The 14,952-nt window shown below is 46.3% G+C and overlaps 1 protein-coding gene across 12 annotated transcripts in view; it reads right to left on the bottom strand.

Annotated features, from left to right (window-relative positions):
* Positions 1-14,952, bottom strand: part of NEDD4L (NEDD4 like E3 ubiquitin protein ligase) — a 347,561-nt gene that overhangs the window by 80,627 nt on the left and 251,982 nt on the right. For all 12 annotated transcript variants that reach the window (XM_007129666.4, XM_007129668.4, XM_024132315.3 and 9 more), the window contains one exon: positions 2,897-2,947. In XM_007129666.4, the coding sequence (XP_007129728.1) occupies positions 2,897-2,947 (51 nt within the window). The remainder of the gene's footprint in view (positions 1-2,896; positions 2,948-14,952) is intronic.

Raw genomic sequence — 14,952 nt, 5'->3', positions numbered from 1 at the left:
AAAAAAAAAAAAAAAAAAGTAACAAAAGATTACTTCTCTTCTTTATCTTAATTTCTATGATTCCAAATTTTGGGGCCTTTTCTCTACCTAAATTAAATATTCTTGGTATATTAAATATGTACAACTATAGAGAAACAGCCTCAGGTAGGGGAAAAAAGCTGAATGAAAAATCACCACGTAAAACTTGGTGTGGGAATATCCCTCCACCCCCAGTTCCCTCCAACAGCCAGAATTATTATCTTAGGAAAAGGGCATCCAGAATCATGTATTTTTCACCTAAGCCACAGAACTCTGGTCTGATCTCACCTGAGCCATCTAATAGGGTGCCATTTGCCACGTGTGGCTTTTTAAATATAAATTTTAATTAATTGGAATGAAATAAAATAGATAAATTCCGTTCTTCAGTCACATTAGCTACATTTCAAATGCTCGACTACCACATGTGGCTACCGTGATGGCGGCTCTGCTAAGCCACATGAGTGAGGAACCTGCTTCACTGATTCTTCATCAGAGAGTAGAATCATGCCTATCAGCAAACATCTGTTAAAGGAATAAATTCTCTATCAGCTAATGGGGCTGTAAAGAATTAATCAATAACCAAACACCCAGTCCGATTTGTTAAACCTTGAGAAGGCTTGGAAGGGTGGGCAACAGCAACTTCACCACCACATGACTGCTCTCCACTCCCTTCTCTCATTATTAGTAAGACCTAAGTTCTTTAATCTATAATTCGATGACATCAAACAATACTGAATCCACAGGCCACATAGCCATATATAGATAAACTGCCTTGACAGTGGTCATATAGCTATCAAGAAAAGAGCATCCATTATTTATCCACAAAATATATTCAAATGCTAACATCCATTTTACATGCCCACACTTGTGTTATCATACAAAATTAACTGTGCTATTTTCCCATGAGTGTCCTACACATATGACCAAATATACATATGAGAGCACCTCAAATCTTGCGACCAAAGCCATATATCCACTCAGAATATGCCAGCTGGGCTCTACGACCACTTAGAGGATAAAGAATGCGCCTTCACCTCCCCTTCCGCTCCCTTTGCGGGCCATCTTGGAGACTGTAGCGGGCTCCACAAAGCCAGTCAATTTTAAGGAGGAGATACAGCACTCCAGTGTAAGCTTATCTTGGGACAGACTGAACACTGGGAGGCTCCATTTCTCAACTGGCTCAGCTCATGTGAAAGTCCTCAGTCCTCTCTGGTCTCTCCCTCCTCCACCCTTTAACCGGCTGGCTTCTATCCCAGCCTGGAGCCTTGGCACCGCTTCCTTCTTTGAAGGCTCACTCTTGCCTCCACCGAAATCCAAAGGTAAACTGTTCCCTCTACTGATGTGGTCTCTGAAGAGGAACGCTCTTCTATTCTCTGGGAGTTCCACTCAAACTTTCAAAACCAATCTGCACTCAATCACTCAAGGGATTGTCGGAGCAAGTTGTTTAAAAATTTCACGTACACCTCTTAGAGTTAATACATAATTTACCTTGACTGTGATGTGGTTTTTATGTTGGGGAAAAGGGAGGTTGGGGACACCCATGAAAGAACTGGCCAACCAACCAACACTGCCGAAAAATGTGAGGCGGTTACAGCTTCAACCTGAAGAGCATGAGAGAAGACCCACTGATGTAGAAATACGTGAACAGTCTTTCTGCACAAAGGCTGAGACGTCCATACGCTCTCAGTGTGACTTTAAAAGAACAATCAGGGTTCCGATGGCTTATGCCATCAAGCATAAGCCCACCTTCCACAAGCACCTTGGAGCTTCAGGTTTTTATACAGAAACAAACAAAAATATTCTAATGATACTACGTTTGCTTCCGATCTTTTGGAAGGGAAGGCGCTTGGAACCTTCCTTCCTTAACAGCTCCCCTGAGTAAGCAAGAACACAGCGCTTGCCATCATGTTCCTTCCCAACAGAGCTCCACAGCTTCCTGGAGGAGACGCAGTCTTTCTTCGTCTTTAACAGACAGCCATAGCTAGAGTTTCAACACAGCAGGAGGCTCACGCTAGGTGGTTTGAGTCCTTTTAGTGTATAGACTACTTATACTATTTGCTCACATGAAGCGTTTAAAAACATAATAAAACGCCCTTGGAAGGCAGAAATGTTTGGCTTATCCTCTCTCAGGTGCTACTTTAGGCACTTTGTGCTGCCCTGGGGAAGGAGGGCCGGGTGCTGGAACACGAGACCATCTACCTCTCACCAAGGAGGTCTTGGACCCCCATCCAACGATACTGGAACGTGTGAGAGTCACCTTTAAGCTCAGTTAATGTCAAGAGCCCCCACTGTTTTGCTGCTCATCTGAGTGGAGAGGAATGGTACCAACGCCACACATGCTAACCCAGTACAACTTCTGAAGCCAGAGTGGGTGTTTCCAGCTGACAAGTTCACTCAGTACCAATAGCATCTTTTCTTTTGTCTCTGTGCCAACTGAGAAAGCCATGGAAACACTAGCTTGTATAGATGTAGCCCAAGAGAAACAGCATGTACAATCCTAGACAAAGGGAACAGACGTTTGATTAGACCCAAGAGGTGAACTTGAAAGCAGGGACATCGCAGTGACAAGGAGGAGGGGTTTGACAGAAGCAGGCAGCTGTTTTGTATGACGTGACAAAGGAAGACAAACTAAGGGGCAGACGAGAAAGCAGCCAGTGACGCTGCCAGGCACCCGTGGATGGTTCAGATGCACTTGAGTTTTACAGTTAAGCTATCTCCTATCCCCTTGAAAGGACCACCTTCTAGAAAGGGCCAGGGCCAGAGTACACACACTTCTCCACTGTGTTGAGGAAATGCCGCCCTGAAAATACACCCAAACTGCAGACAGTTAGAAACTGCTGCTCAGAGCACGCACTGGAAAGCAGGTGATCGTTCTTACCGGGAGATGACTAAGCGGTATGTCCACCTGTCCCAGGAAGTCGTCTCGTGTCTGTTGAGAAGAGAGAAAAGAATTAATGTTTCCATCTATTTGCTGAGTGTCAGCATTCTTAAAAGTGTTTCTTTACAAATAGAGAAAGGTCCAGGGCCTGACATGGGAGAGCAGGGGGGATGGGTTGAAGGCAGAGACCCCGGTGAGGCACAGACAGCCGTCGCCTCGGAGACCAGTGAGCCCAAGGCCTCACACACCTGACCTTTAGCTGCCCGAGACTCTGCAGGGCATCTACCACCCAGCACATTGGAGACAAATCCTCTCTTGGACCTGCGGAGCATGCGATCAGTCAGGGAAGGGACACCTGGGACCCCAGAGGGTTTGGGGGCACAGCTGGCCCAGTTTAAAGAGAAGATTGTAAAGAAATGTTGGGACCATTTTCATGAATATTTATTAAGTGCTATAAACAAAAGAGCTCCTTGAGAGCTGAGAGTCTTGGGAAAGAGTACAGAGGCCAGTTATTAATATATCTTATACATTACTTGTTAAAAAATGGTACTGAACTTTCAATCTAGTAAGTACACTGCTTCAGAATCCAAGATCATGCATGAGCTACTGGTTACATTTTTGGACACACTGTGCTTCTTCCCCTCTCCATCTCCCACGCAGACCTCGATGAAATGCACGTGGAGAAGCTCACAGGTGGCCTTTCAGACTCTGGGAAGCACAGGAAGTCATAACTCAGGGTCAGGGGTCCCTGTTCTGGACCACGGGGTGTCCAGTAGGTCATGCTGACACAATGTCCTGCCGTAGGAGGGCTTGTGTCAGAGCCTCTGATGCTTAGATGACCTGCGATGTGAACCAGAAGGAACACGACGACTTCTGTTACCCGTAAAAACACGCAGTGGGGGCTTCCCTGGTGGCGCAGTGGTCGAGAGTCTGCCTGCCGACGCAGGGGACATGGGTTCGAGCCCTGGTTTGGGAGGATCCCACATGCCGTGGAGCGGCTAGGCCCGTGTGTCACAGCTACCGAGCCTGCGCGTCTGGAGCCCGTGCTCCGCAACAAGAGAGGCCGCGATAGTGAGAGGCCCGCGCACCGCGATGAAGAGTGGCCCCCACTTGCCGCAACTAGAGAAAGCCCTCGCACAGAAACGAAGACCCAACACGGCAAAAATAAATAGATAAATAAATAATAATTAAAACAAACAAACACACAAACCACAATGAGCTAAAAAAAAAAAGAAAACAAAACACAGTTGCTTCTACCACATTCAATTTTAGTATATGTGCTGCCAAAGCGAGCACACTTCTACCACATTCAAAATGCCTATTATAGCTGGAATGTTCTTCAGACATAATCCGACTTGTCCTACTGCTAGCCTGGGGAAAAGCCTAAGAGACAATCCAGACCTCCTAACTCCGAATCCTGGGCTCTTATTTTCACTCTTTACTGGTTTCCTATGAAATTTTCCAATTTATAAAACATGCTTTTGAAGCACACTTGAAAACATTCTCTTCTTGCTTTTAAAAAGCAGCAGCAGATAAATGTGAACGAGATTTACTGAAATGATTCGCTCCACGCTTAGAATTTCCTTTTACGTGAGTAACTAGAAAACTATCTGTGTCCTCTAAACAATACATGAAGGATAATGAAAAATCAGTTACTACTGGCTGAGCGTGCACGAAGCAGGAGAAGAGCCCCCATCCTTCTGATAAGACTGCTTTCTTTTATTTTCTCAGCTATGTCTGCCTCAGCCCACCCTGGATACCTCACCGAGCGTACGGCCATCAGGTACTGATGCTGTATATCTTAACAAGCAGCAGTCAGCACAAGGCCCAGAAAGTAGACATCTTCACCGTCCAAAGAATTAGGGAGCAGTCCCATCCTGAATTTGTCTGATTTAACTATAAAGCCAGTGTAAATGTCAGTTAATTCCACTATCAAAAACACAGAAGTGGGGACTTCCCTGGTAGCGCAGTGGTTGAGAATCCGCCTCCCAATGCAGGGGACACGGGTTCGAGCCCTGGTCCGGGAAGATCCCACATGCCGCGGAGCAACTAAGCCCGTGCGCCACAACTCCTGAGCCTGAGCTCTAGAGCCCACATGCTGCAACTACTGAAGCCCGCGTGCCTAGAGGCTGTGCTCCGCAACGAGAGAAGCCACTGCAATGAGAAGCCTGTGCACTACAACGAAGAGTAGCCCCCGCTCGCCGCAACTAGAGAAAGCCCGCGTGCAGCAACGAAGACCCAACACAGCCAAAAAAAAAAAAAAACCACACACACAGAAATGTCTGATTCCTGACTATAAATTGTGTGTCTACCTAATGAGAGTAGTGAGGTTCTACCACTTGTCCCCTCTCCCCTCCTGCTACTGGTACTGATGCTGTGAAGGAAAAGGACACGGGGATGCAACCCTCAGAAGAAGACAGTCTTACCTGAAGCTCCGTTTCATAATTTGCTCTCTTTGAATAGCTATCTATCGATCGTTAACCTAAGTGCATTATAACAAAAATTCACAAAACATCCACGTGCCCATGTTGTTTTGCTTGGGAGATGTTAGAGTTCTAAACGCATCAGAAGAGTTCACCATCTGAACCAAGAGACAGGCACCTGCCGCTCAGGGCTACAGTAGCAAAGCAAGTGCCGTGGTAAGGCCTCATCTAATCCTCACGGCAGCTGTAGTAGGTGGGCACCATTATTATACCCAGTTTACAGATGGGGAACCTAGAGACCACAGAGGTTCCCAGCTGGGTAGACTGATTCCAGAGTCTGGGCTCTTAACTAACACACTGTCCCCCATCTCAATAATGGGCAGGAAAGCGTGGCTGTGTACCAGCTTTGGGCTTCTCATCGGGATGCTGGCTCTCAACAGTGTGGACGAGAAGGGACTCTGATGAGAGCACAGTTTGTGAGACTTCGGGGAAGGGGGTTCTGCTAAAACGCCCATCTGGGATGTTATCCTTAACACAACCTCCTGTTCCGACCCTGCTCCTTTCCTCAAAGGAGCAGTTTATGGGATCCTAGTGGTACTCACTGCAAAGCTTGGCGGCTTCACTTGTACCTTAACAAGTTTTCTCATTACACTGAAAAAACAATTCCTAAAACAGATGAAGACGGAGCAACCTCACCATTAAAGTAAACAGAAGGCTCTTATTTTCTGGTCTACATCAAGGGTGACTGTAATAAAATCATTTTAAAAATAAAATAGGGATCAAGTGTATAGAGCAGCACATGGTCAAGAGGTATTGGCTTAAAAAGTGATTCACCAGTCAGTGGAACATGTTGGTGAGATCTAGGTTTCAAAACATCCACTGTTGCCAAAAGTACAGACATTTCAGGCAATGTAAAATACTTAGGTTAGTGACACTACACCAACATTAAATGTGTCTCCAACACCACAGAGGAGATCTAGGAGGGACCAGAGAGCCTGCTAGTGGCCTTCACACCAAAATGAGAAGCAGGAGTATTTCACGAACACCTGGGTGTGCTGATACGGCAGGATCCCTACCTGTGGGCCCTGGAGAGCCAAGGTTTGAGGCCATCAGAGCACCGCTAGGTCATCACTGCCGCAGGATGACACCCTGCACCAATTTTATAAAAATACATTAATCAAATCACTTGAATAATTTCCATTCCAAAATTATTCCCATCAGGCATCATGTTAACCCTAAGAGCTTACAAAAAACCAAATTAGTTTCAACTCACACAGTACATATTGGCATTTCTTGTGCTCATTTTTAAGTGGTAAGTGTTGTCAATTTCAACCTCAATTACCTGTCACACTATCCTAGAGGCTGAAAATGCGCGGGTCAGTAACACAATTAGAAATGTTCCCTTCTGACAAGCCATCAAATATTTTCCCAACATAATGACAATGCAAAATGGAGCCCTTGAAATGTGTCACATAAGGTGAAACAAAAATCTATATTCCATTACTGGAAAAGTGAAATGAATATACCAAACAGTCTCTCTCTTAAGAGTTTGTGTTCCAGATGACGATTAACTACATTCAAGACCATTCCTCCAAAGGAAAGGGACAAGTGTGTGCCCTTGAGAGGCCACGGAGAGGTATGTGAGAGGTATGCGTGAATATCACCGGACCCCAAAGCCTGGGGACGATCACAATAGCTCCAGTGAAACCCTAACACAGCCCTCGGGCATTTCTCACTGTGCACACCGTGCCAGAGGTGCCAGCACTGAAGTGGACACCAGGCTTAGCTGTCCTCACAAAATAAACGAGAGGCAATTTCTCAGAGAACACATCCATTTAAGAAACACCACAGACTTTTGATCTTTAGGTTAGAATTGCACTCGAAGGATATGATCTGAATCTTACTGTGTGCTGATGAGCACAGAGGTCACCGTGCAAGAGCTAGGCTAGGACTCTGCACATTTCACATCGAAGCCGCAGGGGAGGAGGGGGACTGTGTGGGGAGGACATGACCAGAAGTAAGGGGTGGGGGCACGCAAAGCTGGGGTCGTAAAGGCTCTTTAGGAAAGGTATATCAGAAAGGGCTGGCGATTCTTGGAAGGTAAAATGACCCGCGGGTAATACAGGAGCTATACATTAAAGCAGCGCTTTTTAAACTGTGAGTCGCAATCCCACTAGTAGTTCACGGGAAGCATTAAAACAAACTAGATATAATGGAATAAAAAATATTAGAGCCTCACATGAAATATAAGTAAGTACTGTTTCGAGGAATTTGTTTCAACTACATACACAGGTTGAGTGCGTGTACCAAGTTGTGATGTCAAATTAATTTCTCTTTGTGTGCTACCATCACAAGTTTAAAAGCCACTTGACTCCCGCAAATGATAACCGTCCAGTGCTACCCATGTCCTAGAAAGCATTAAGGAGCAACTTCCAAGAAAATTATATTGAGAATTTCTCAAGACAAACGGAAGAGAAGTACCGAGGCATTACAACATAAGCCACAGAAAAAGAATTTAAGAGTAAAGACATGGAATGATTACATCTTCATATATTACAAATCAAGGTAAATCTCCCAACTCCAAACAGAGAGACAGAAAAATAACCTTTGTTTTGCTGCTAAACCAGTAAAGGCTTCTTCCTTGCGAGGCACGCAGCCCACACTCGGGCACCAGCACCGACCAGACAGGGGAAACGGGTTCTATTTTTAGAGTGACTTTGGAAGCATGCACTCTGAATTATCTAAATAATGAATGGCTTGAGAAACTTTTGCAAAAGCTTTTAGACAAAATGTTATAAATATAGTGACTCTTCAACAGTCTACTGTCTGGAGAGTCACCTGGGTGTCAAGAGGCACTTAGTTTTAGGTGCTGTCTCATTCCTCAAGAGGGCACGAAGGCAGCTTTACCATCACACACAAAAGGATGGAGGAATATTCTTTTTTCTCCGTCCATACCCTCCAGCCTGTCCTCCGACAGCGGAGCTGCTGCGGTTCAGGAGGAGAGCATGAGTTTGGCCTCCACCCACACCACCCACCGCATAATCCAACGTTTTACCAGCTGGTGCCTCTGGCTTTTCAAGGTGAATCGTTTCAAAACACAATGTCAAAGGTACCTTAATGAAACAGCCAAGTGGAATTCCACTAAAAATAAAGAAAAAGGTCCAGTGATGACATCCTCTGAACGCACACGCTCCTTCCCAAAATCCACTTGATAAGCACCAGAACACAAAACCCAAACAAAATTCAGATACTTTTTTTTGCAAAACACAAAGAGCTTTCACTCCGCCAGTCTCTCTGCCATTTAGTTCAGAGGTTAGGGCTGAAACCTCCCATTCACTAAAACGGAATAAGGTGTGTCCTGGAGACACTGGCTGTTATTTCTAACAACAAACAAGACCTCCCTGTCAACAAGATGTCCGAGCAAACTCAAAGGACTTCTACAGGCTCTGTAAAATCACGCTGGGTAGGCGGGCAGAATGAAACCATGCTGGCTGGATGTGTGACCATGAAGGCCTCTATTTTAAGGGACACTTTGCTTGAAATACAGAAGACAAAACAGAAGGGGCAGACAGAGCAAAGAACCATCCTGCTGGCAAAGACTATGGTGGCTCGGCAGTAGCCGCCAGGCTTTAACCAGGAGCATAACTAGACCAGTTCAAACTGGGCTGTGAGAAGCCAGTGCCCTTCAGGTTCCAGGGGAGTCTCCAGTGCTCCAGGTGTCCTGCTACCACATCAGGGATGAGATGCGCTTGACGTCCCCTCCTCCCTCCGGGTGGGTGGGCGGAGGAAGCTCCAGGGCACAGTGCAGTCCTCTCCCCGCTCCAAATGTAAGCATCTTCCAGGCCAGGCGTCAACTGAGGCCCACAGGCATTACAGCCTGCTGCCAAGCTCGATACTCTGAACTTAAGATCCAATAAACTCTGGGAATGCCAACACTGGGAAAGAGATCTGGGAACCAGATGCACAAAATGTGAGCAGCACTGCTGAGGTCACTGGCTCCTTCAGGCAGGGGGTCACCCATAGGCAGACGACGCTACACTGCGCCTGGCCTGAAAGGCACCGAGACTAGGTGCCCTCACCTCCTAGGGACAGAAGCCAACTGGCCATGTACTAGAGAGAGAAATGTAACATGAGCCACATCTAGAACTTGGAAATTTCTAAGTCCCATAAAAAAAAATAAACAGGCGAAATTAATTCTAATAATCTATTTTAGTTGACCCGATATATCCAAAATATTATCACTTCAACATGTAATCAATATGCAGATTATTACTAAAAGTGTCTTACATTCTTATTTTTGTGCTAAGTCTTTGAAATCTGGTGTGTGCTTCTCGCCTACAGCACACCTCTCTTTGGACCACCTGCATTTCAAGTGCCTGACAGCCACAGGTGGTGGGTATCCCTGTACAGACACTGACCATGACTGCCCCATCTCAGAGGCATTAACAGAATGCTGCAGGGATACAGCGGGGGAAGTTTCTAAGCCTGCCCAGGGTCAAGGGCAGGCACGGCTTCACGAAGGATGAAATCTTCACGCAGGGTCAGAAGTAGGAGGTTGCCAGGAGGACGGACGGGGGTGGAAAGAGAATGGTATGAAGCCGATCGGGCAAGAGGCGCAAGGGCCTGAAGAGAGGGCCGGTGGGGGGACCTGGGGGGGACTGGGGTTGGTGGTGGAAGGGAGAGATGGTGAGGCTGGGTCTGAGGGGCCCTGTGTGGTTATGTGGGAGGACAGCACACTGGGGGATGAGAGGATACATGAGGACACCAAGGAGGGAAAACTGGCAAGGACTGCATTTAGAAAGGTCCCCGGACAGTGGGAGGGAGAACGTATTGGAGAGGAAGACTTTGGAGACAGGGTGTGCTCAGGACAGCGTCAAGTGGCTCAGATGAGGCTCCATGAGGGGCTGGATCACGGGGGGAACCGGAAGGCGGGGTGGTGGTTCAGAGCATCCTGCTCCTGGACCCTCGTCAGCCTCGAGGCTGCTCACGGTGTGACGAGGGAGTAAGTACTGTTATGCACGCGAGGTCCTGACCACCGTGCCCAGCAGGCGCCCGCGGGAGCCACTGCCACGGTCAGTACAACAGCGCAAGGTCAGCCGTGGCACTGACAACATAAAGCAAAGGCCCGGGAAGGGAACAGGCGTGGCCCAGGGCTGCCTGCAGGATGCGGAGAGTGTCATCGGCCCCAGGGTGTCACCTCAACGTTGATCTCTTTATTTCCCTGTTTGTAAAGAAGTTTCCCCTTCAGCCTAGACGCGCTTGGTGACACAGACTGTGGTCTATGGTTGTGTATCATTTCAGAGAAAGGAGGAGCCCACAGCTTGCCACCCCTACAGGGTCTGGGGCCTGGCCTGGAGTCACAGTGCCGTCTTACATCTGCTTCAAAGTTGTCCAGCTGCGCAAAAGCTGCCCCACGAACAACCCTGACAGTTTCTTATAAGGCTAATCTATCTTTGTAGAAAATGCACACGTAGAAAAACCTTAGGCGTCACTGTCATTCCTTGTGAAAGGCATGGTAAATTTGCTGAATAAACTCTAAGTTTTTAATGACTACAATCTGCTACAATAAGGTAAACATTTACATATATTCTACTTGTTACAAAGCAAATTGGCCTGAGATTAAACTTCAAGGTGAAAAGGAAAATGTGTCACTGGGTTCATTTAATGACACAGTACTGTTTAACTTTGTGCTTCTGATTTTATCATACCAAGCTGTTTTAATTTCTCAAGATCTCAGGATACAGTGATTCTTCTCAGGATAAGTGTCTCATTTCTTCTCTGGAGAAGTTTTACAATCAATTTTTCTGCAAGCAATTTTAATGATAGATTAAATGTATAAAGAACAAAAGAAAGTAAAGATACCTCTAGATTCTGTTGTTTATCTGTGAGCTCAGCTACCAATAAACAGACTTTAAGAATCTGAATGGGGCTTCCCTGGTGGCGCAGTGGTTGCGCGTCCGCCTGCCGATGCAGGGGAACCGGGTTCGCGCCCCGGTCCGGGAGGATCCCACATGCCGCGGAGCGGCTGGGCCCGTGAGCCATGGCCGCTGGGCCTGCGCGTCCGGAGCCTGCGCTCCGCAACGGGAGCGGCCACAACAGAGGGAGGCCCGCATACCACAAAAAAAAAAAAAAAAAAGAATCTGAATGAAATGATTCACGACAGACACGTTTAGTAACCAAAGCAGGGTAAAAGAATGATCGAAGGAGGGGGAAAAGGGCGCCTAGGGACACCATGGGTTCAATGTCATTTTTATAGTTTGATTTCATTAACAGGTTTACTGCTAAAAGCTCTTCCTCATACTTCAAAGCATTTGAAACTAGCAGCCCATCTCCTTGTCTGGCTGGACAGTAGTTTGGGTGTGTGGAATATCGTCCTCAAGCAAAAACAGATCACATGTAACATAAGTGCAGTACGGTATCATTCTTGGAACTTTAATGAGTGACGATTCTGAGCTACAAGAGGTACTAGAGCTACAAGAGGACACTGACTGACTTTTCAGAGGAGCTTTGGCATCCCAGGTAGGTCCTGATAAGTCTTTTTCTGCAATGGCTGTGTTTTGGCTGAAACCACATCTCTGGCCAATGGACTCTATTCAAAATTTGCTGGGGGGAGAGCTCCATCCAGCCATACTCTGGTAAGAACTTCAAGATGGCAAAGAATAATAAGCTTACGTGCAGCTCACCAATCATGTATCAGAAGCCTGTTATTAGCAGGTTAAGAAACTTGCCCAGGGTCACTGAGTTAGTAAACAGCAGCCAGAATGTGAACCCAGGCAGGCTGGCTCCAGGGTCCATGCTGTCACCACCACAGAGTAACTTCACACTCCATGGACTTAAAAACAAACATTAACAGGCTCCCCCTACCCCCAGAAGACTCTCGTTTGATGCGCTGCAGCCCCCAACTCCACATCCCCTCAGGTGACGCTTGCCAGATACAGTTCTTACAATCTGTAAACTCCCATGGAACATAATCTCAGCACTGTGCGTCCTGTCCATATTCTTACATGTGTCCTTCTTTCCTTACCTGTGTATTAATACAAAAATGAAATGACTGAAGTATACGTTTGAAAGAGAAATGAAATGGAGCTAAATACTTCTGATTCTTTGATTGATCCCCTCCCCCTGCCCCAACATCTTTTAAAGCTGAGCTCTTCCAACTGCAGCAGGCAGACCCCGAAGGATAAACAAAGACTTTCCAGGGAACTTGGGCATGGGAAGTTTTAAAGAAATCGTTTTCTAGAGCCCTCCCTATGTCCTCTTCCCTAAACTCGATCTGCCTGACAACAGAGTCTGTCTTCTGCTTCCTTGCCTTTCCTAAATCACAACCCCATTCTCCCGCTTTCCAAAGAAAGGCGTACTTCTCACCCTTCCCAATCTTACCACAGTTCAGTGTGCTGGGTATAAAAACCTCTGAAACACAAAACGAAGGGACAGTTTGAAAAGGCACAGCTCCCGAGCTGAGGGAACATGAGACAGACTCTTCCTTCCCCTGGACGACAGGCTCATGGAATGACAATGTCTTGCATATTTACCATCCATCCAACTAATTTTCTTGTTTATTTGATTTAAAAAATGAAGTCCGATTTTTAAATGACAGGAAACAAGCCTGATATGGCTGACTTGTTTTTAGCAATAAGGACTGATTTGGTTAATTCAATTTTATGGTAGATATTTTCCATAAAATGAGCTGTATCTGCGATCACAAAAGAACCAAAATACTGGATATGTCATGAAATGTATTTAAAGCACACACAAAATACTCAATACATTAAAAATTACATCTTTGGCAACTATTGGACTAATAACTTATCAAGTTACTGATAAATTATAGATGTCATCTTAAAAAAATGTGTGAGAAATAGTTCTTCAAAATTCTTTATAAGGTTTACTGAGCAAAGACGTTTGGAGACCAGAGTTTAAAGCGTACAATCGATCATCCAGTCAGGTCATTAACTGGGTTGTTATTAAAAAGTTTCCCTCAAAACTCATTAAGTATTTAAGCTTCCCCCTCCAGGGGACAGGACTGCAGCCATGAAAAGGAAAGGCTTCTCCTTTCCACATACTACGCTGGTGAGAAAAACAGCCTGGAGAGGAAACCTTCAAAGCTTTGTGAAAAATTAAGCAAATGATTACATGCACCTTCAGATTACACCATTTAAAATATGGAATTTGAAGGACGAAGAGAAATGCCAGTTTCAGATCCCAGCAGGTGCAAATTTAAGAACAGCAGCGTGTGGGTACTCCTCCACTCCGTCACCTACAAAGGATACCCTGGGAAGCAATGGCTCAACACCTCCTCCTCCTCGGCTCTCTAGGACAGATTAAAATCCACGGGCACCTGAGCGCAGTCCTTCTGAAGAGAAACGGCAGGACTCAAGTGTGGAGGTAACCTGGGGCCCCCGGCCTGGCTGCATGTTACAATCTCCCGGGAAGCTCTCCAGGTGCTGCTACCCAGGCCTCACCTGAGACAATTAAATTTCTGGTAGAGGGGCCCAGACCCAGGTGTGTTTTAGAAGCTCTCCAGCTCATGCTTATCTGAGGCCCGGGTTGACAACCAGTGAGTAAACCTCTCGGTGTTCCTTCTTCACGAAAGAGCAACTGTGATTAGCTGTTAAACTGGCAGAATTATACTGATGAGCAATCTAATACTAAATCGCAGCCTCTAAAGGTATAAAATAGTTCGTGTTTCCTGCGTCCCAACCCCAGAGCTCTCCTCCTGTGTGCCTCTACTGTCCTCCCAGAGGAGGACTGGCTGGACCCATTTACACGTGTTGGTAAAAATAACTGCCTGGGCCCGGAATGTGGATGAGATGGAGGCAGGGGATGATTTTTGGCCACCCCTGTTTGGAACCCTAGCCCTCTGGCCTGATAGGGCTGGGATATTAATAGGAATAAGACTCACAGGTGCACAGACAAAGCACAGAGATTTCACTGGTCATGGCCAAGGGCTATCTGCTTGCCATTCTAATACCAGGGCTAAAAAGACAAATCCCATTTCAAAATAGAATCAGAGAAAGTGATCTTTAGGAGGGACCTCAAAAGTCATTCAGTGCAAAATACCTGAGACTCCTCTCTCTGTCCACCCTTCAAGTGGTTGCTCACCCCGCCTAGTTTTAAGCACCATCAGTGATGGGGAGCTCACTACCTGCTGGGTCGGGAGAAAGGGTATAGGCTTTGGACGCATATATGCCTAGTTTAAAAGTCCCATGTCTATCTAGAAATAGCTGAATGGCCAGAGGCAAGTTTCTTAATCACCACCAAAGGTTGATCTTCTCATCTGTAAAATGGGGATAGAAACAACTTTATTTTGCACAGTCACTGGGTATTAAATGGGACAATTGGATTCAATAAGCATAATTTCTAACCCAGGGCTTTTTACCCTCAGCACCACTGGCATTTGGGGCTAGATAATACTTTGTTGCAGGGGACTGTTTATGCTACACATTATAGGGTTTTAGAAACATCCGGCTTTTATCCACAACATGCAAAAGCAACCCCTGCCCCTCAGTTATGATAACCAAAAATAGCTCCAGGGCTTCCCTGCTGGCGCAGTGGTTGAGAGTCCACCTGCCGATGCAGGGGACACGGGTTCGTGCCCCGGTCCGGGAAGATCCCACGTGCCGCGGAGTGGCT

This window comes from Physeter macrocephalus, chromosome 19 (assembly GCF_002837175.3).
Source record: "Physeter macrocephalus isolate SW-GA chromosome 19, ASM283717v5, whole genome shotgun sequence".
In the NCBI taxonomy this organism is placed as follows: Eukaryota; Metazoa; Chordata; class Mammalia; order Artiodactyla; family Physeteridae; genus Physeter; species Physeter macrocephalus.
This window is presented reverse-complemented; position numbering and strand designations above follow the sequence as displayed.